General features: G+C 40.6%; 1 protein-coding gene across 5 annotated transcripts in view; it reads left to right on the forward strand.

Annotated features, from left to right (window-relative positions):
• Positions 1-21222, forward strand: part of NCOA7 (nuclear receptor coactivator 7) — a 96275-nt gene that overhangs the window by 6819 nt on the left and 68234 nt on the right. For all 5 annotated transcript variants that reach the window (XM_061990622.1, XM_061990619.1, XM_061990624.1 and 2 more), the window contains exon 2: positions 20126-20257. In XM_061990622.1, coding sequence (XP_061846606.1) covers positions 20208-20257 — 50 coding nt within the window. In that variant the 5' untranslated portion in view covers positions 20126-20207. The remainder of the gene's footprint in view (positions 1-20125; positions 20258-21222) is intronic.

Below are 21222 nucleotides of genomic sequence, written 5' to 3' on the forward strand. Positions count from 1 at the left end.
TGCTGTAGTAAATATTTGCCTAGCTTATAGTCTTGACTTCAGTGGAGAGCTTACATATCTCTTACAGTGTTAGGGAATAAGTCCCTCTATTCAAATGGAGATGAACTAATTGGAGAGTGATTTGGGTTGGACTTTCCTTCAAAAAGATACTTGATAAAATTGTGAGAATCCTATAGATGGGTACTTCAGAGTTGTGTCCTGCAGTCATGCATCTGGATGAGTGTTTCAAAGGTGGGAAATTAGCTTGAGCCTCTGCAGAGTGATCTGACACAAGAAATTTCTTCTCCAGGCAGCTGGAGATGTTTACAAATGGTAATGACGACAGAAATGAGGGATGAAGGGACTCAATTTCCCCTTGCTTTCTAGTAGGCATTGAAGGAAAGCTGCAACATAACTAATGTTTAGAAAAATGGTAGAATTCCCTGTCTGGCACCTGGCTTGTGCCCTCTGTGTCTCAGCAGTAGTTGTGGTCTTTAGCTCTGTTGACACAGTAAAATCTAGTGTCATTATCCAAGAAGCATCAGATTGACAAATCTCTTCCTCCTCATGATCAATAAGCTAAAGAAGTCTTAAGGTTTTATGGGCACAATTCTTGTTTTAGTGAGATATCTACTTGCCTAATGTAGGTATTGACAGTTGAGATGGCCGTCTGCCATGAAGTTGGTGGTTTCTCACTCCCTGCTGTGAGGTAACTGAGCCTTGAGATCTCTGCCTTCATGGAAAAAAATGCACAAGCCTTGCTGCTGTGAGTTTGTCCTGGGAGTTAAGATTGCTTTCCTCAAAAGAGGAAACATAGCAATTGAGAAGTCAGCATTAAGAGCACTCACTTAGAGCTAGGCCTCCTTTGACCAGGAAGGAAAACCAGGGTAGGAGAAACAAGTTTTTCTGTTTTTATTTTTTAAATCTGACTGATTTCCTTATTCTTGAGTCATCTTTCCCTAGCCAGGCTCATGAAACAGTGAGGCGATGACAAAATTCACATGAAGCTAGAGGAATTATATTTGCCCCACAAACATAATGTGTCAAATCAATAGGTTAAACACATATATGGGAGTAATCTTTCCCCTTCCCTCTTTCTTTGCAAACCCTTCTGACTGTAGGCAGAAAGCTATACTACTTTGCTCTTGATGAAAATGTCAGGTGGACGTGGGTGGCTGGGCTGCTGCTGGAAGGTGTCTGTTATGGACTGACTGTTCAGTTTTGGAGCGGGCAGCATGCTGCAGCAGAGCAGGGGGCTGTGGTGGTGTACCGGTGGTATCTTCTCTGCTTGCCTGCAAGGGCAGGGTGCAGGCAGGCTTTATGGAGTCTGCAGTGTGATGGGTTGCAGTGCAGAAGGTACCAGTAAGTGCCAAGAAGGGTGAGTTACTCCAGGTGCAATGCTTTGCTCTCACACCTGTGCAGCTCCTAGTCTGTGGCTGAGCTTGCAGAAATAGTATCAGTATTTCAGCTTGGTACCATATAGCATTCTAGTGACTTGCCTGTACTTCCTTGAGACTTAGTTACTTCTCATGGAACTCTCCTTTAGGAAGATTTCTGGCTTAGACTGGGAGCTTGCAATGCAGAGAGTACTCATCATAATCTTAGTAAGCCTTAATAAGATTGTTGTTTGTCTCATTTTTAGGATGCAAGTTATGCTTTCAGTTGCCTACCTCAAATTCCATGTGCTATGTGGTTCTGTGACCTTGTCAGCTAGATGAGGCTGTTCCCTGCTCCCAGTTTTTCTGTCCCCTGTAGTACTCATGTATTGTAATTAAGCATTAGGCCTCCTCTTTGAGATGCTACATGTAGGTCCTACTGAGGTGCTACTTTTTCCTTTTGTTGCCTTTGTTATAGCTACTATGTATGTTTTACAGGTTTTTATGACTACCTGTCATATTTAAGTAATGGTAATATTAACCTAGTTTACAGGAACAGAAAACATCCAGGCTGAGCAGGGAAGTTATGTGTGTTTATGCAGGCAAGATTTGTGTTTACCTTTTGGTTACAGTGTCAAATTACGATTATTTGTGTTTCATTCAGTGTTCATTTAGCAGGATTTAAAAGCCTTTTATTAATAGTCACCAATTTCTAGAAAGGAAATTTTCTTAACAGTGGTCTCCCCCCTTAGTGACTGATTTTGGAATCTTCCCATAGTGTTTCTGTAGATATGAGACAAATTAGCCCAAAATCTAAGACTCTCCAGGCAGATAAAGAGCTGTCCGGGTGCACCAGTTAGAGGAAATCACAGAAGCTCACAGTGAAAGCTACTGCTTCATTGGACTCAGCCTTATCTTAAGAAAAGGTAATTTATTCCCTGAGTCATTTTTCAAGAAAACATAACCTTTTCTGACAGTGCTCTATCTGCGACTACTCCTGTCTGGTTTTTTCTGCTACTGTCCCACATGCCATCTGTCTTATTTTCTGATTTGTTTTCTTTTTAAATACTCTAAACTAATGCAGGGGATAGAAAAGAACTATGAATATTTATGAGCCATCACTAACACCTTCTTTCTGAGGGAAGGAGGTGTGTATGGCTTCCTGCCCAGTCAGGTGATACTGTGATTGCAGAAACTAATTGGGATCTGCCTAGGTTTTTTCTTGGAGGGGTGCTAAAGGGAACAGCTCAGTATAGTCGGTGGCTCAGGACGGCTCACATCCTGTGTCAGTAGTCACTGCACAAGTAACATAGTAAGTAGCAGTAGCCCGTTGCTGTAGCTACCTGTCTTGTGTTCAAGTAATGCCTCAGCTGCATTTCTATAATGCTTTTTAAGTACCTATAATAATGCCAGAGACCTGGGAACTTCTCATAAAGCTGAGTATAATCACTTATGCGGGTATTGGTAGCTGTAACAAGCTCAGCAAAGCTTTGTAGGCTTTGGAGAGCCAGAGAGTGGCTTGAGTTTTTCCTTCATACTTTCTTACAAAAGTTCAGAAAATTCAGAGCATTAGAGAATACAGTCATTTTTCTTCAAAGACCTCTCAAAGGCTTCTTCAAAGACCTCTCAAAGACTTCTTCAAAGACCTGCTTGGAGAGTTCTTATGGGAGAGGATCCTAGATCATAGAAGTGCCCAAGAATGCTGGTCAGTCTTCATGCGCTGCTTCCTCAAAGCCCAAGGTTGGTGTATCCCCACAAGTAGAAAAGCGGGAAAAGGAGGCAGGAGGCCTCTGTGGATAAACAAAGATCTGCTGGGACAACTCAGGGATAAAGCAGCCATCTATGAGAGGTGGAAACAGGGCTTGATTTCTTGGGAAGAGTATAGGAACATTGCCAGAGCATGCAGGGATGCAACTAGGAAGGTTAAAGCATTTTTAGAATTAAACATGACCAGGAAAGTAAAGGAAAACAAGAAGGGATTTTTCCAGGTACGTGACCAGCAAAAGGAAAACTGGGGAGAATGTGGATCCGTTGCTGAACACAGAGGGTGCCCTGGTGATAGAGAAGACTGAACTACTGAATGACTTCTTTGCTTTGGTCCTTACGGCCAAGACTGACCCTCAGGAATCCTAGTCCAGCAAGGATAGTAGGATGGTCTGGACAACAGAGGACTTTTCCTTGGTGGATGAGGAAGAGGTTAAAGACTTGACTCATAAGTCAAAGAGTGCTGAGGGAGCTGGCTAATGTGGTTGTGAAGCTGCTCTCCATCATTTTTGAACATTCATGGAGGACAGGTGAGGTACCTGAGGACTGGAGAAAGGCCAATGTCAGTCCAGTCTTCAAAAAGGGCAAGAAGGATGACCCAGGAAACTACAGGCCGGTCAGCTTCACCTCCATCCCTAGAAAGGTGATGGAACAACTTGTCCTAAATGTCATCACTAAACATATGAAGGAAAAGATGGTTATCAGGGGGAGTCAACATGGATTCACCAAGGGGAAATCCTGTTTGACCAAGCTGACAGCCTTCTGTGAGTGCATAACCAGCTGGCTAGATGAGGGGAGAGCAGCGGATATCATCTACCTTGACTTCAGCAAGGCTTTTGACACTGTCTCCCACAACATTCTCATCAGGAAGCTCAGGTAATGTGGCTTGGATGAGGGGACGGTGAGGTGGATCAAGAGCTGGCTGAGTGACAGAGCCCAGAGGATGGTGATCAATGGAACCAATTGAGTTGGAGGCCAGTGAAGTTCCACAGGGATCGGTTCTGGGGCCAGTCTTGTTCAACATCTTCATCAACGACCTGGATGAGGGGACAGAGTGTACCCTCAGCAAGTTGGCTGATGACACCAAACTGGGAGGACTGGCTGATTCCCAAGAAGGTTGTGCTGCCATTCAGCGGGATCTCGACCGACTACAGAGTTGGGCAGAGAGGAACCTCCTGAGGTTAAACAAGGACAAGTGCAGAGTCCTGCATCTGGGAAGGAAGAACCTCATGCACTAGTACAGGCTGGGCATTGACCTGCTGGAGAGCATCTCTGCAGAGAGGGATCTGGGAGTTCTAGTCAATAATAACTAACCATGAGCCAGCAATGTGCCCTTGTGGCCAAGAAGGCCAATGGCATCCTGGGATGCATCCAGAATAGTGTGGCCAGCAGAGGTTCTTCTCCCTCTCTACTCTGCCCTGATGAGGTCTTATCTGGAGTCCTGTGTCCAGTTCTGGGCTCCCCGGCTCAAGAGGGACAGGGAACTTCTGGAGAGAGTCCAGCACAGGGCCAAGATGATCAGGGGAATGGAGCATCTTCCTAAAGAGGAAAGACTGTGGGAACTGGGGCTGTTCAGTCTGGATAAGAAGAGACTGCAGGGAGATCTCATTAACATTTACAAATATCTAAATGGTGGATGTCAGGAGGTTGGGTTGTTACTTTTTTCTGTTGTATCTAGTGACAGGATGAGGGGTAATGGGATGAAACTGGAACACAAAGTTCCATTTAAACATAAGGAATAACTACTGTGAGGATGAGGGAGCCCTGGCACATGCGGCCCAGGGAGGATGTGGAGTCTCCTTCTCTAGAGGTTTTTAAAACCAGCCTGGACACGTTCCTATGTGACCTGATCTAGGTGGACCTGCTTTGGCATGGGAGTTGGACTAGATGATCTCTAGAGGTCCCTTCCAGCCCCTACCATTCTTTGATTCTATGAATTTTACACATTAAGATTATTTGTATGATATTTGAAATACATATTGAAAAAAAAAAGTCACTTGTAATATATAAGCAATGTTTGACTTTGTACTCCTTGTTTTTTCCATCCTGGTTGCCAGTAAAAGCTTTTGCAGTGAAGCTGCTGAAGTCTGATGGCTAAAGGTAGCAGTTGTGATCATCTGTCACAAAAAGTCCAGTCAGTTCCATCAGCTTCTGAAATGCAGATGTTGTCCAGTAAATGTGTGTTGCAAATGATGACATCCTGGTGACAGTGGTTGGAGAACCAAGGAGATAAAACTTTGTCTTTTACTTTGTTACTGAACAGTGTGCTGAATTGTGTCCATGTATGTGATGAAAGATAGACTTTGCCTGCTGTAAGTCAGTCAGATTGTGTAGATACGGCCCACATGATTAACAGCTATGCAACAGTCAATGAACATGCCACCCAGATGTGCAGATCCAAGTAATAAGAAGTCTGAGTAGTCATTGGAGCACTTAGGATGTGAACTGAGAACCACGAAAGAATGATAAAGGTGACTTTCTGCCAGTGTGGTGGGTTGTTCTCCCATCCTTTTGCCTAGGTGTCAGATGAAGACATTTCGTTTGATTTACAGGTAGTTTGTTTTAGTGGTTTGGGTTTTTTGTTGGTTTTTTGGGTTTTTTTTTTTGTTGATTCTCTTGGCTTTTCAGTGTATATTGCTGAGCTGTATTTGTTAGGTATGCCTTACTGTTAGTGGTGAGTTGGTGGTGGGAAGTTGCTGGCATCATTGCATCCCTCTATAGAGACTAGGCCGAAACTTGTGACATCTGCATTTGTGTTCTGATACAGTCATGCTTACAGCATGAAAAGTCAAGTCTCCTGCACTGGACTAATCACAACGTGGTTGCTCATGGTGGGGGCCCATTTGTTTCCTTACATACAGGAATTCTGGACTCCTTAATATTGAGCCTTGCTGCTAACTGATCACTGAGTGGATAGATTTTTAAGTCATTTATTTGTTTTGAATGTTTGTAATGCATGTTTCTGTTAGTAGAAGTAACACATTGCTTGTCATGAAGAGACTGAAGAGGTAGAGATTAGTTTTCTTTTTTCCTGCTGTGTTGACACTGTGCACTTGATCCTGTTGTGTGAGTAGTAAGATTCAGTGTTTTGTCAACTAGTTGTCTATCCTTTCTGAGTCTTGCTCTGGTAGTTCACAGCCCCAGAGAGAGTCTGGCAAGTAATAGGCAGGTTTTACAGCAAGGGGACTGTATCTTCAGACCAAAATAGTAGGGCAAGTAAAAGAAAGTCCACCATCTTCTACAAGCAGGGTGGGAAGATGAACATGAACCCAAGGAAGCAACCAGAGCTTATGCAGTAATGTGTGTTGGAGAGCTCTTCTGGGCCCCACAGATACTGAGCTATGGGAAAAGACTTCACCCAGCAGAGTGACTCTTAGTCCTTCTGCTCAACTCATGCTTTAAATTAAGCTTGTGAGAAGATTAAAGAAAGTGCATTCCCTTCTTTGTTCTCTTTTGAAGGAAGTGAAGACCCAGACACGGCAAAGCAGGGGCACGCTGCCCCTTGCTGAGTGGGGCCCTGCTCTGCTAGGAGCAAACCATGATTGCGGAGCACTGTGGGCAGCCTGTGGAAATGCCAGCAGAGAGCTGAGGTGGTTTGCAAAAAGAAAGCTGACAGAGATGAAGGAGACACCTGCAGCACCAAACCTGTTTAAGGTGCTGTCTTTGTACTCGATAACTGTAAAGTATAGGATTTGTCGCATGGAACAGTGTAGGATTTGGGATGTAAGGGCTTCAAGTTCTGTTTCTTGAGCAAAATTATTGTCATCAGTCAGCAAATGTTAACAGGCCTTTAAAAGCTTCTGCTGTGGAATTTTTTTAGTATCTAGAAACTTTGTAAACAAACAAACTTCCATGGATATCACTGAAATCAGAATTTCACCTTCAGTACTGAGTACAGTTTTCAATGCTTAACTGCTTTGCTGTCAGCATTATAGTGCATTTAAAATAAAAGTCTTACCTGGTACTGTTTTATAACTGTTTTATAGTTTTGATTTCTTCTTCATCTCATGTACTATTTGTTGTGAATTCTGTGATGAAAGAGCTGTGGATTATTGTTTTCTCACTGAAGGGCTCTAGGATGACAGAATACTATGTTATACATTGGAATTTACTTTATCTGGACTTGAAACATCTTTCTTCCTTCTTCTCTTCACTTTTTTTCATTTTACTTCAGGGAGTCCAGCAAGTTAGCTCAGAAAATCAATTTTGACCTACAGAAGCTACGGCCAGGTATTATCTATTCATTATATTAGCCCAGCCATATGTTAGGAATTGAAACTTCGCACTTTAAACCTACATCTTGTAATAGTTATTGGTAAGAATGTGAGTCTAGCTCTAGAGTGATCACTTCCCACAGGTAATGTGACGGACCTTAACTACAACTCATTAATGCACCCAGATGGGATACGCATCCCGTTTCCTAGTTTTTATAAAAGGTGTAGGTCTACCCAGTTTGGACAGGTTCTTTCGGGCAACTATGAAAAGGTCTGAATTGCTCTCTGCCAAATTATAAGTTTTAGCACCAAAACTGGAAGGATTGCAGCCCCTCAGAAAAAAAAAGTAGTTTTTAACATGTACCAAAAAACCCACCCCAAAACCCATTAGTGCGTTAGCTGTCTTCACTGGCTTCAACTTGAGCAAGGGCAAGCAATTACTTTGATGCATCTGTAAGCAAGTGAAGACAAGGTTTTGTTTGAAGCATTTTAAGCAATCTGAAACACTTTACTATCCCTGTCAGGCATAACTTGTGGTGAATGGAAAGTCAGCAGGTCTCATTTTGGGCTGCAGTTCTGCACACACACGCTAAGGTATTACAGACATAACTGTGTGAGTGAGTAGTCCCTCTGAATGCACTTGGTACACAAACAGAAATCTCCGCAATGTTGTGTTACCTGGTGATGTGGTTGAGATGACTTCCATCATGGAAGCATTAGAGCAATTGAAGAAATTTGTAAAGTTAGGTCAAATTTTGTGAAGGTTCTTTTTCCTCCATGGAAAAGAAATATCTAGCTTCCGAAATGCTGAATTATGTTGTTGGTGGTGTCAGATGTCTGAATTTTAGATTTGGTGTAGTTTATTTTTAGAATCATCTGGTTTTGCTTAACAAGAGCACCTCTAGTCAATAGTAATGTTTGTAACACCTGTGTAATTTGAAAGTAAAATATATTGCTATTGTTTTACTGGGAAATTTCTACACTTCTGTTTTTTATGCAATGTTACCCAACCTTAATTCAAATGTATTTTTAACTTTTTGAGGGTTTTTGTTATTTTTTTTTAACTGAGCTCTGAAACATCTCACAGGTTGAATACATCCAGAGTTGAGCAAATAAGGTCCAGATCAGATACACTGAAAAAAGGATAGCCATGTAGCTGTTTTGTATGAACCATTCTGTTCTGTTTTCTGCATACATAGACACAGTTTGCTACCTTTACCTGAATATTTCAAGCAAATAGTAATTGGTTAACCCACAGGAAAGCAGAGAAAACTTGTTTTTCTGTTTATCCAAAGGAGCAGGCAGCTATTAAGAGAGACTCTTTAATTACGGAGGTAAATGTAACTGTGCTATGATTTATAGTGAGGGGAGTTTGGTGAGAGAGTGGAGTTTTTGCTTTGTGTATAATGTAAAGTGATTCTTGGTACAAGGCCAGAAGCTGTGTGTAGCGTTGTACAGGAGTCCAGAGATGGAGGAAGGAAAAATGGTGAGATAATAAAAGTTCTAAGGATGTTTCAGAAGGCCAAGAGAATGAAATCACTTTTGGTTACACAATACCTTAAGGAATTTTGCAAAGAGGAAGGAAATAATTAGAAACATTGATGCTTTTAAAACAGGCTTCAGACTATGCAGTGGGTAGAGGTTAAGATTTACTGTTGATCACTGTACTTTTAATGTGCCTGTTGCTGCCAACATCTGAGCACCTGTGAAGCTGCATGTGCTGGAGTAGTAAAAGGTCACGCTCAACAGACTGTAATGCAATAAGTGTTACACATTAAGGAACTGAAAAAATAAACAGTGAGGTTTCCAGTGTTAATTTAGTTCATTACAAATGTACAGGATTTTTAAAGTGTTCATTATGTTACTTAATGTACAGTGTATGCAATGTAACACAGTTGAGGTTGCTATGGAAACCTGGTATTTTGGTTCCGCTAACAGGTTTTCAGATAGAAAACCATTTGCACTGAATTACTGTGAGACTCCTTTCTACCCCCAGTCCTCAGCTCTTTTGCTGCTTCTCAGTTGAGAGGTAGGTAGGTGCCAGAGGAAAAGCCATGGTCTAGAATTTCTGTGAATCGGGGTCAATAGAAAGAAATAGAAAAAAGGGATGTTAAGCTGAGAATTAAAAGTTACGGTTTTACTTTCAAGTAGCTCTTGAGTTGGGGTTTGGTTTTTTTTTTTTTGAAACAAGGAAGTATTTAAAAGTTAATCTTTTTCTAAAAACTTGATTACGAATATTGCTGGAAATGGACCTAGAAAAAAAAGTAGTGAGCAGTTTGGTAGATTGATGGGTTTATTCATATTTTCATGCTTTCTTGTTGCCTGGCCTTACTAAAGCATTAAGAACATGTTAACCAAGTCTTATTGAGTTCAATGGGAATATATACCAATATAAACCTAACTTTACGCTTAAACATTTTAGTACCTAAACTTATTTTGAATAGCAAATGGTTTATGATACCTGTGATTTACAGCATAAATATTTGTGCCAAGCATCAAGCTGTATCTTTGTGGTTTAAACACCTGCCTCTTTCTGCTGTACCTCTGCTTTATTTACTGTTGGTATAAATGCCTTTATTGGGTTGGTGAGCAAGGAGCTGAGAAGCGAGAGAGCAGGTTTGCTGTGAAGCTGAGAACACGCATTTGTCTTTTGTAGTCTGCTTCACATCTCATCAGTGCTGGCTGTAGGTCTTGGCAGCACTTGTCTTGCAGTGTGGATGGTTGCTGAGCCCCTACCAAACAGTTGCTGCCCAAGGAGTTGAAATGGTGGTTGTCTGCCCAAGCATTATGCTGCAGGTCTGCTTTCAGTGGCAGAAGTAAGGCTGTGTTTGTGGTTCACCTGCGTGGAGCAAAGCCTGTTGGAAGCAGGTGTGAGCTGGCATGGCAAGATATAAGCTGAATTGCAGATACAGAGCCTCAAGTAATTTGTGTGGTAATTTTGGGTGGAGGAGTGGTAGCAAATAGCTGAAGTAGGTGAAAGGAAGAAGGCAAAGGGCAAGGAAACTTCAAACTGGCAGCCACTTGCTGCATGTATATATTTTGACAGCCTGATAGGGGCAAACAAAAGCCCATTTTCTTTGGCTGGACAAGGTCTCCTTGATCACCAAAAGTCATTTGCTGTGTATCTGCCTGCAGTGGTGCTGCTGTTTCGCCAGTGCAAATCCTGCTTCAGTCCGTCGTAAGCTAACTCATAGAAGCACCTCTGATATATGGATGGGCCTCATATGTGATACTGTAGATCTAATGACCTTTAACAGCATTCTGTATATGAGGTGTAGGATAGATCTTATGGTTGCTCACTTGGCACGGAGGTGGCACCAGGTATTCTGCTCATTTTCTTTGCTACTTGACTTGCTCTTGTAACTCACTGCTGTGTAGGAGTGGTGAGAATGGAGTGTGTTCTGTATATTCTGTCTTCTGTGTCTTGTCCCTTTGCTTGGTTCAGAGAGGGGAATCTAAGGAGGACTTGGTCATGTCCCTTAAAAACTTGGTAAAGAACCTGTAACTCATTGGGTCTAGGAATGATGTTATCTGTATGGTTGTATTTGAACCTTGTCAAAACAGGTTTGCAGGCTTTCTTTAAAATGTTTCTAAGCTAGAAGTTGTTATAAGCAAGGAACAGGCTGGTGTCAACTGCCAAATAAGGAGAATGATTGTCTAAACTCTAGCTGTGTTGAATATTCATAAATTTTTAATTTTTAGAAAACTGCAAGTATTTCATGTTTTAGTTGAATGCTGCTAAGCACACACATAAGAGTCCTTTGTGTTTGTGCCTGTGTGTTCCAGGGAGAGAGGTAAGAGAACAGTGACATCTGTCTTGTCCTCTCTGGATATGGTAAACTGCATCCTCCTTTTATTCTGTGGTTGTGGAACTCTGATGCTGTATATAAATCCAGGATCTGACTCAGAAATGCAACATAAACTGTGATAGAGATGCCTTAGTATGTGGCATAAGCGCAGACTTGATTTCATTCAGCACGTGTCTCAGGAAAGAAAGACACAAAGGGTAAGCCGTTTGCCTTGGAATTAGAAGATGTAGTGACTCTGGAAAGTTATTACAAAATGATACAAGGTCCTTTGGATCTCCAGTCTCTCACCTGTAAAATGAAAGCAATATTCTTGACAAGGAATATTTGAAAGGCTTATCTTTTAAAATAAAAGTGGCTAAAATTTGCAGGAATCTCAATAAAATGGAATGAGCATCCTGTAAATTCTTGGATGTTTCTGTTGTTCACGTGTGATGTTTTTTGTATTTCAGTGCCTCCAGAACTCATTCTGTTTATCCAAATGCTAATATTTTTCTGCAGCCTTATACCTTTTGTTACAGCATTTGGTAGGCAAAGACCAATGTTTTCTGTCAATGATCCATGAAGATGCAGGATTTGACATTTAAACTCTGTGTATTGCGTATACTGGTACATTGTGAGTGTGAAAGGCCATGACGTTCAGAAGGCTTGGGCTTGACACATAATTGAACTGGGTAAGATGGAACATGGAGATACAAGAAAATGAAAATATAAATTATTTTAAAACTTCTGCAGCAGTGTTTTTGTTGACTTGAAAGTCTTCCCAAGTGGCCAGATTTCAAACAGCACTGCACTTTCACATTTGATGTGGCATAGCACTCTACCTGTTAATAGTTTACACTGTGTTTTGTAACCAGTTTTTGTCTAGCAGCTGTGTTTGAGTTGCACAGTAAAATACTTTGCTCCTTAGGGAAAATGCGCATCAGGTGATATTCAGCTGCCAATGAGGAAAGATTAAATCTGGATGTTTTTCTGCCTTGACAACTCTTACTGGTGATGAGGAAGCAAAAATGCTACCAGAAATTCCACATAGTGAAAAACTTGACAGCCTGAGTTAGTGGGTGAAAGTCTTCTCCTAAGTAAGATAGGAATAATTTGTCTGGAGAATCCATTGGAATTGAATCAAATTTTGTTATCGTTGTTCTGTTTCTGAGTGGGAAATATTTGTTACATTGATTCTTATTTATTTTATTTGAACTTTGTTTATGTTGCAGATCCAGTTGGTGAGTTGAAAGTGATCAAAGTTTACCCTATTGTTACTGCATGTGTAGTATGCAACAGTAGAATGAAAATGCTTGGACTTTTAGCTTACTACACCTCTGTCGCGTGGATAGTAGCTTAAACATTGCACCCAGTTCCTCAAGAGCAAGGATCTTTACCTACCTTCACTATCCTTGAGCGTTCAGAGAGTACAGCAGCCACGTTACATCTTTTCCCACTTGAAGACAGAGAAATTGTGATACTGTGTTTAATCTGAACAAGTTTAGAATTTGCTTCTATGTGCAAATTTATTGTCGATTTCTTAGTTTTTGCATGTTAATTATCTGAGGATTTTAAGAGTGCATCACAGAATCACAGAATCTTAAGGGCTGGAAGGGACCTCAAAAGATCATCTAGACCACTCTCCCTGCCGGAAGAGGATCACTTAGAGTAGGTCACACAGGAACTTGTCAAGATGGGTTTTGAATGTCCCCAGTAAAAGAGACTCCTCAACCCATCTGGACAGCCTGTCCCAGTGCTCCATCACACTCGCAGTGAAGAAATTCTTCCTTGTATTTCTTTGGAACCTCTTATGTTCCAGCTTGTACCTCTTGCCCCTTGTCCTATCACTGGACATCATGGACAAGAGAAACGTGACAGGCTTAATACTTTAAAGGTCAGTGGATCTGCGTGCATAAGTAAGGATTACTCACCTGAGAAAGAGTTGAGTCATCAGCCTCAACTGCACTGAGATGAAAAAGCTTTCTTAGTAGTTTAGCACCCTTCAGTTATATATAATGGACTGGAATATATTTTTAGAGCTTATGAGTGTTTTAGAAAGAATGTTATGTTTTATGTGGTAATTATAGAGCAGCCATGTAATCATAGAATCATAGAGTGAAAGGGGTTGGAAGGGACTTTTAGAGATCACCTAGTCCAACCCCCCTGCAGAAGCAGATTCACCTAGATTAGGTTGCATAGCAACATGTCCACTTGGGTCTTGAAGACCTCCAAGGAAGGAGACTCCACAACCCCTCTGGGCAGCCTGTTCCACTGCTCCATCATCCTCACAGTGAAATAGTTTTTCTCCTGACACCCACCATTTAGAGATTTATAAATGTTAATAAGATCTCCCCTCAGTCTCCTCCAGACTGAACAGCCCCAGTTCCTGCAGCCTTTCCTCATATGAAAGATGTTCCATTCCCCTGATCATCTTGGTGGCCCTGCGCTGGACTCTCTCCAGCACTTCCCTGTCCCTTTTGAGCTGGGGAGCCCAGTACTGGACACAGGACTCCAGATGATGCCTCACCAAGGCAGAGTAGAGAGGGAGAAGAACCTCCCTCTATCTGCTGGCCACACTCTTCTGGATGCATCCCAGGATGCCATTGGCCTTCTTGGCCACAAGGGCACATTGCTGGCTCATATTTAGCTTATTATCAATCAGGACTCCCAGGTCTCTCTCTGCAGAGCTGCTCTCCAGCAGTTTGACCCCCAGCCTGTACTGGTGCATGGGGTTGTTCCTTCCCAGATGCAGGACTCTGCACTTGTCCTTGTTGAACCTCATGAGGTTCCTCTCTGCCCAACTCTCAAGCCAGTCAAGATCCCACTGAATGGCAGCACAGCCTTCTGGGGAATCAGCCAGTCCTCCCAGTTTGGTGTCATCAGCCAACTTGCTGAGGGTACACTCTGTCCCCTCATCCAGGTCGTTGATGAAGATGTTACATAAGACTGGCCACAGAACTGATCCCTGTGGAGCTCTACTGGCCACAGGCCTCCAACTCACTTCTGTGCCATTGATCACCACCCTCTGGACTCTCTCATTCAGCCAGCTCTTGATCCACCTCATTGTCCGCTCATCCAAGCCACACTGCTTAAGCTTTCTAATGAGGATGTTATTGGAGACAGTGTCAAAAGCCTTGCTGATAATCAAGGTAGATGACATCTGCTGCTCTCCCCTCATCTAGCCAGCTGGTTATGCACTCATAGAAGGCTATTAGGTTGGTCAAACAGGATTTTGATGTATTAACATAATTCTGTACTAAGTTAGCTTTTGAATAAACATTTTTTTGTGCATGCTGCTAAATCTAACTTAATGTAATTAGCCTGTGCTGTGTTTTATTGGCTTGTGCTAGAGCTTTCCTGAAAGCTTCTGAGCTCACTTTTAGCTAGGTTGTTCTGCCTGAGGAAAAGACTAAAAAAGTCGTAGCTTGTGCTCCTCTCTACTGACTGTGCATTTCTGTTACCTTTCATCTTGAGATGCTCTAGTGTTTGTTCTGAAACTTTTGTCTTTACTATTACATTGAATGAAAAACTGTAGCAGAATATAAAAGCAGTAAAACTCAACCTGGTCAGTCAGTCAGAGAGACATTAATGAAATACGGCAAAGTTTAGCATTTCTCATAAGGTGCTAATGTGCCTTCACTTTCCTGTTTTTAAAAATGGGATGTCTGTTGAATGCTAGAGTTGCTATTAGTACTTTGGCTTGTGAAGCTTAATCATATGCATTTAGATGACTTTGTATGAAATAATAATGCATCTCTTCCTCTGTGTTAACCTGTTTCTGTTGCTTTACACTTAAAGGTGCTGTGTGATCCTATGCTACAACCTTGTTGGTGTGTGTTTATATGTATTTGTAGCTACACAGTGCCCTGGAAACAGCTTTGGGTTTGCCATAGGTGCACACAGAAACTCACAAGTTCAGTTTCAGATCTAGTGCACTGAGAATGCTTCCCTTCTATCTGTGATTTCTCCTGCAATTTTTTATTCTGCTGTCTTGATAGACATTTTTAATATTGTTCTTGAAGTACTACATACATACTTTTCCTTTTGTTTTTTGGTCTTAATATTGACTTGTTGGTGTAATTCTTGTAATCTCTCATGGTGCATTTTTTTTTAGATGCTGGAATTGTCACACATGTACCCAGAAGGCTTGTTGTTCGTAAGAAGACATTCTGCTGCAGAATTGCAAATCTGAGCAGAATCATTAGTAATGCTTCGTGTCTGAAAATGACAATATTTGAATGTTCACATTACAGCAGATGATAGTAAGGAAGCAGGCAGTGGTATGAGGTGTGTACAATATTTAGGGGCAGAGGTACCATAGAGAAGCAAAAATAAAAACCAAATGTTGTGTGGAATAATGCACCAGAGAGCAGGCGAGAGCTACGTGGTGTGTCTAGGCAGCATCCTATTTCCTCAGCAGGAGCATGCTATTGGTCTCCAAAGTTTGTCAGTTTAAATATTACAGAGAAAGTAACAAATAGGCCCTTAAGAAAGTAGTTTCCTCTCTTGATTTCATTAGTACTAGTTATTGAGACTGTTTGTATTAAAACTAGTGGGATACTTGAACACAGTGCTTTTTCTTTCTCCTTTGAGCATGTGGAGGTTCTTCATGTGATTCAGTTCCCTATTTTCAAAGTAGGAAATCACAGCATTTTCCTACCTCGTGAAAGGGTGAGAGAGATTGACTCTGCAGGGTTGTGAAAATATATCCAGAGAACTGCATGATTTTGGATATTTGGGGTTTTTTTCTGTATGTCTTTCCAGGACTTGCAGTGGGCACAGATGGCCAGAGACAAGTTATCAAGCTCATTGAATAGTCTAAAAACAATCAATCCGATACATTGGCTTTTTCATTACTAGTGCTGTTGGATGTGATGTTGTTCATGTGCATGGTTTTGGAAAGTAATGCTCACAATAGGAGGACTGATCAATCGTTGATGCTTTAGAGCTAGCAAACAGGATTTCTGGGTGCTTACCCCTGAGCACAGCAAGCAAGTCCTTTCGTTGTCTCATGAAAATGTAAACTACTGAAACTGCCGGTACCAAAGTATATTACCCTTCATGCCTGAGAAGGGAGGGAAGAGAGAGGGGAAAAAAAATTAATTTCATAAATGTATCAATCTTTGGAGAACTTAGGAATCTTTATTCACATATTTATTTATTTTTAATGTTCCACTCAAAAATACAGTTCCCCTTTACAAGAGTTCATCCTCACACTTAAAACGTCTTCCTCTTCAAGTGCTTTGAATGTACCATGACAGGAGGCTGCTATCCTGCAGTGCCAGGTGGCAAAACAGGCAGCAGGAGCTAGAAGCAGCATTTCTGGAGGATTTGGGAGGATGGTGGCAGTTGCAGTGGTGTAAGTACCCAGAGTCAGGAGTTCAGTCTGTTTCTGGGATTTTTATTATTTTAAAACTTAGTTCTTTCTGGCAGCTGTGCTCCTACCCTTCTTACAGACTCCCAGTAACATCCTCAAAACTCTCTGGAGCAAGCCTAAACAGACAAAACAAGCATCCAAAAATAAGCTATTATTGTTCTGGATTTTTTCACTTACAGGACTAACAAGAAAAACTATGGTATATTTTAATGTATTTTCTTATAATTATCAGATACTGATGTTATTTAAATTTGGAGAGTGGGAAATTTTTAACAGATTCTTACTTAAGTGTGTTGCTTGCCCATTGGGAAAACTGAAACACTAAAATAACATCTTGAAATTACCTAATAAAAGAATTAACATTGCTATAGATGTACAAACTGTTCACAAGCTATTTCTGTTTCAAGAGAGAGTTAAACTGAGCCTGAAATTTCTAAAAAATCAGCTTCATCGTCATATGAGTTTGGACTGTACTCAAGATACATGAGTAAGATGTCTATCTCCCAGCATATAGATATCTCCCAAATACGTAAATTTTTAATAGCCTACTTGGTTCAATCTTTATCTCTACCAGAAGGATGCTACAAGGAAACCAAGATTCATTTAAATCATATGTCCTTAATAACATTTTACTCAGTTAATGTTAGTAAAGAATACTTGGGATTTCTTGGGAGATATCAGAAGACAGATAGAGGGGAAGAGTGGAATAGATTTGGATTTTTTAGCTGTAACTTTAAAAATGTCAGTGGCAACCTAACAAGTAAACATAGCTTTTTTACTGTTACTACTTAAAGAACTAATAATTGAAAAGAACTTTTCACAAATACTAGCTTTCAGTAGCAATTACTACAGGTTATGCTGTGATCCTCCTAACTTTCAGGCATTTTTTTCCCCTTAAAGCCAACTAGTACATGAAAAATTCTAACAGCAAAAGTGAACTCAAAGGTTATGAAGTCAGTATTCCTAATAGGTTTGCTTTGCATAGTACTATGTTTACAAAGTATAATTTTCAGACTTAAATGTGCTTTCCTAGAAGACCACATTTGTTTCTTTAAAGAAGGTAACCTAATAAGTTTTTAAGTCAACAGAGCGAGACCTGATGTTATTCTATTGTGAACATTTTCATTAATTGGTGACTGAGTATGAGATCCCTGTATATTAGCAAAATAAAAAAGAAATCAGCTGAACGCCTTTGTCACTTCTGGTATGTGAGTGATGTTCCAGTTTTCTGAGTGCCCAACTCTTCTGAATACAATTTTTAAAATTTTCTTGATTTATTCCCCTTCACCATGTGAAAGGACTTGGAATTGCGTTAGCTGATGTGGGAAGAACAGGCTGCATACCTGTGTTGTCATTGCTAGCTTTGTTTAGTGCAGATAGAAGCAAACAGCGAGGCAATGCCGCACTGGCACCTCCTGCAGTGTCTAGGACCTCCTCTCTGCCTCTTTTTTTTTTTTTTTTTTTTTTTTTTTCTGGAACAGGAGGTGGCTGCTCTGGCATTGGGCAAGGCAGGGCTGTGGGCAGGGAGGGTTTATTCCTGGTTTCCTGGGCAGTAGCTCCCTTCATCTGTCAGCACGATGCCAGAGTGGGCTTGTGTTTCCCTGTGTGGAACAGGTAGATGATGGGAGAAGAAAAGAGTAAGTGGAAGGAATGTGCTGCTGACTTGCGTGGGGTGAGGCCCTTAGGACAGCTCTCACTTCCATTCATTTGTCCTAACTGACCATGTTTCAGTGAGGTGAGAGGGGCTCTCCACACTTCCCTGTTTTTGTTCCTGTGGGTCCAGTTGTCGTTGTGGTCTTGGATTGAATATTATCTTGGTGCTCTGTGGTTATTTAATACTTGTAAGCGCAAGACTCAGCTCTGTCCTGTCAGTGCCCTTGCACACACACTGCAGTGTAATGAAGAAAAAGAGGAAAGAGTGGTTCCTCTTTCTGTAAACTCTTTGTAGTTTGTTACAGAGATTGTAGTTGTATGCTTTGAAAGGTTTATTGTAATTCTAAATGAGGTGCTAACAAAGCCACTGATTTTGATCCTCTGAAGATCTAAGGTGCCTGTCCCAACAGGGAAGTTAAGGATGCAGCAAAATTCTCAGAAAATATGTAATAGCTTCATATAGATTGGACATCTGAGCAGGACAGTAGTTTTGATGCTATTCTTATGTTACTGTCATGTTGGTTTCTGTGTCCATCTGAAGATGGTGACATGCATTAACTTGCAGAGATAAAATAGTATTCTCTTTATCAAGCCAAAGATGTTGTAGGCAAATTTGCCATTTAAACAGTGGACATTACAGTAGGACTCTACCTGATGCATAAAAGATCAGAGAGACTACATTCTTTCTGATGTACTGAGTGTATTCAAAGTTAATGAAGTAAGAAAAAGTACATTTTGAAGCCATGTACTTTAATTGCGGGGGGTGATGCCCCATAAATACGGAGGGAAAATTGTGACAAGTATATCTGGTAGAATCTAAGCATTGTGTGTTGGGCTTTTCAGGTAGATTAGTCTACTTTTGCTGCATTATCTCTTTTGTTGACATCTGGCAGCTTGTATTTTATAATCTTCTAATGCAGGGGGAAATAATGGAAACTGGTTAGGTCCTTGAGGAATCTTTCTTCTTTTGCTGCGAACCATAATTTATGTGGCTTCCATTTCTCTGTTACATGGCCCATTAGACAGAAACGTTTAGTAGTAACTTCTGGTTTGAACTTCAGCCTGGAATACTGATTAAATAAGAAGTTAACTTATGTTGTGCATGTGCATAAGCCTTTGAGGTAGGCTGAATGTGTATTGTAGAGGGGAAGAGGATAAAACGTTTTGGCAGGAATCTTGGGCAGCAACTGATGTGGTGTGGCACTAATTACAGTAATTACCAAACAGTTCTGAAATTCCCAACACACGGTCCCCAAGTGCCTCAGTATAGCGTTCTGCAGAGACGTGGTGATTTCAGTGTTAAAGGCCAGAGTTACTGGTGTCTTTTTTTCTTTTCTTAGAACTTCTCAGAAAACCTTTCCTAGTCCTATCTTTCTCAAGATGACTGCAGTTCATCTGGAAAGCAGGAGGTCCATTGTGTTTCTCCCTGTATACTTGTTTGAACTTGTGTATTGTTCACAACAGTCAAACCTATTCAAAGACTGTAGATTGCTCTTTTATTTCTTTACATGGTTTAAAACTTTATTATTTCTCACTATTTTAAAGAATTTTATAAAATGAACATTACATGTCTTTCTGGTTATATATACTATTTGTACTGGGTATTTCAAAAGCTTCTCTTGATCTTCCTGTCTATAAAACCTATGAAACCAGGAAAATGTTTTGGTATAAACTATTTATCAGCTTGTAAAAGATTTTAATCCTGCCAAGGTTTCAAAACTTGCTTGCTACTGCTCTTTGGATTATCTGCTTTGCAGTATTTGTCTTTCACTGATGGAAAAACTGGCTTGAGTGCATTTATTGTTTTTTGTCTCATTGTATATACTAAATAGATATGACATGGCAAGCATTAGCTAGTTAAAGTTTTACTTTGGTTTGTCACTAGGTCAATTGCATTTCCACAACCCAGTTGTTTTTTGTAGGTGTTGTTGATGTGTTGATTTATGAGCTTCCTGGTTTTTTTATTTTATACAGAGGTCTCTCCCTGGATATGAGGTACTGAAGGGAAAAAGAGCATCACTCTTGGCTGCTCATCTTGCCTGTTTGCCTGTACATTATGGAGACCAAGGAAGAGAAAAAGGAACGGAGACAAGGCTACTTTGCTCGGTAAGGTTACAGAGTTTACTTTAATGTTGGTTAAGATATGGAACTCGTCGTTCCGCCTTTTTTCACAAGGCTTTATGATTTTTCCAATATGTATGAAAACGATGCATTATGTGTCCAGAAAATGCTTTCCTTGCTGTTGGAGTGGTGATTTTTTTTTTTCTTTTAGGTAGTGGAAATAAACTTGAATTAATGATAGTTATTTATAACACAGCACTGTTCTTGTGTACACCTTTACAAATTGCACTGCATTTAAGCTTCCAGCATCCAGTTCCTGAAAAGAGTTTATAAAAACAACCACATCTAAAACATAAACATATCTAAACATAAAGTCTTGTCTGATTTCAAGTAAAGCAAACAGTCTCACTACTACTGTCTCATAGGATAAGGTCAACTAAGAAAGTGTAAGCTGCTTAGACTTTATTGCATTTATAAATTAATGTTTTTTCAGTCAACTTTTATCATTTGGAGCTTATGATTGGTGATTTTTAAGCAATAAGTGACGGTTTCCTAGTAACTTGTCTTTATTTATCAAGTCTGTGATCATCTCTGGGCTCTGATGTACAAGAAGCAGCAAAGCTCACTTAACCTTGTGGGAGGTAGGATGGGGAGGAAATCAGTATTGACTCAAAGATACTTTCTACCCTGTTGAAGAAGAAAAGTGTATACTTTGTCCACTTTGTAATAAATATTATTGAAACTGCACTAAAACACTAGCTTTAATGCATTACAGCCATGTAGAGACATACCTGTCACACCACTTAGTAGTTAGAAGTATGGGGAATAGTTACAGTACTTCCTTATTGCTGTTCAGTTGGTATATAGTGCTTGCTGGCTAAAGACTTAATGTTTTGTGGTGAAGGACAAGTGTTAATGCCAAGTAACTTGCCTTCCATTTGGAGGAGTGCAATTATATTGGTGTTGACAGAAAGGAATGTTGCAGTTTTGGATTTTGAGAAGAAGAAATA

The sequence above is a fragment of the Colius striatus genome, chromosome 2 (assembly GCF_028858725.1).
Source record: "Colius striatus isolate bColStr4 chromosome 2, bColStr4.1.hap1, whole genome shotgun sequence".
Lineage (NCBI taxonomy): Eukaryota > Metazoa > Chordata > Aves > Coliiformes > Coliidae > Colius > Colius striatus.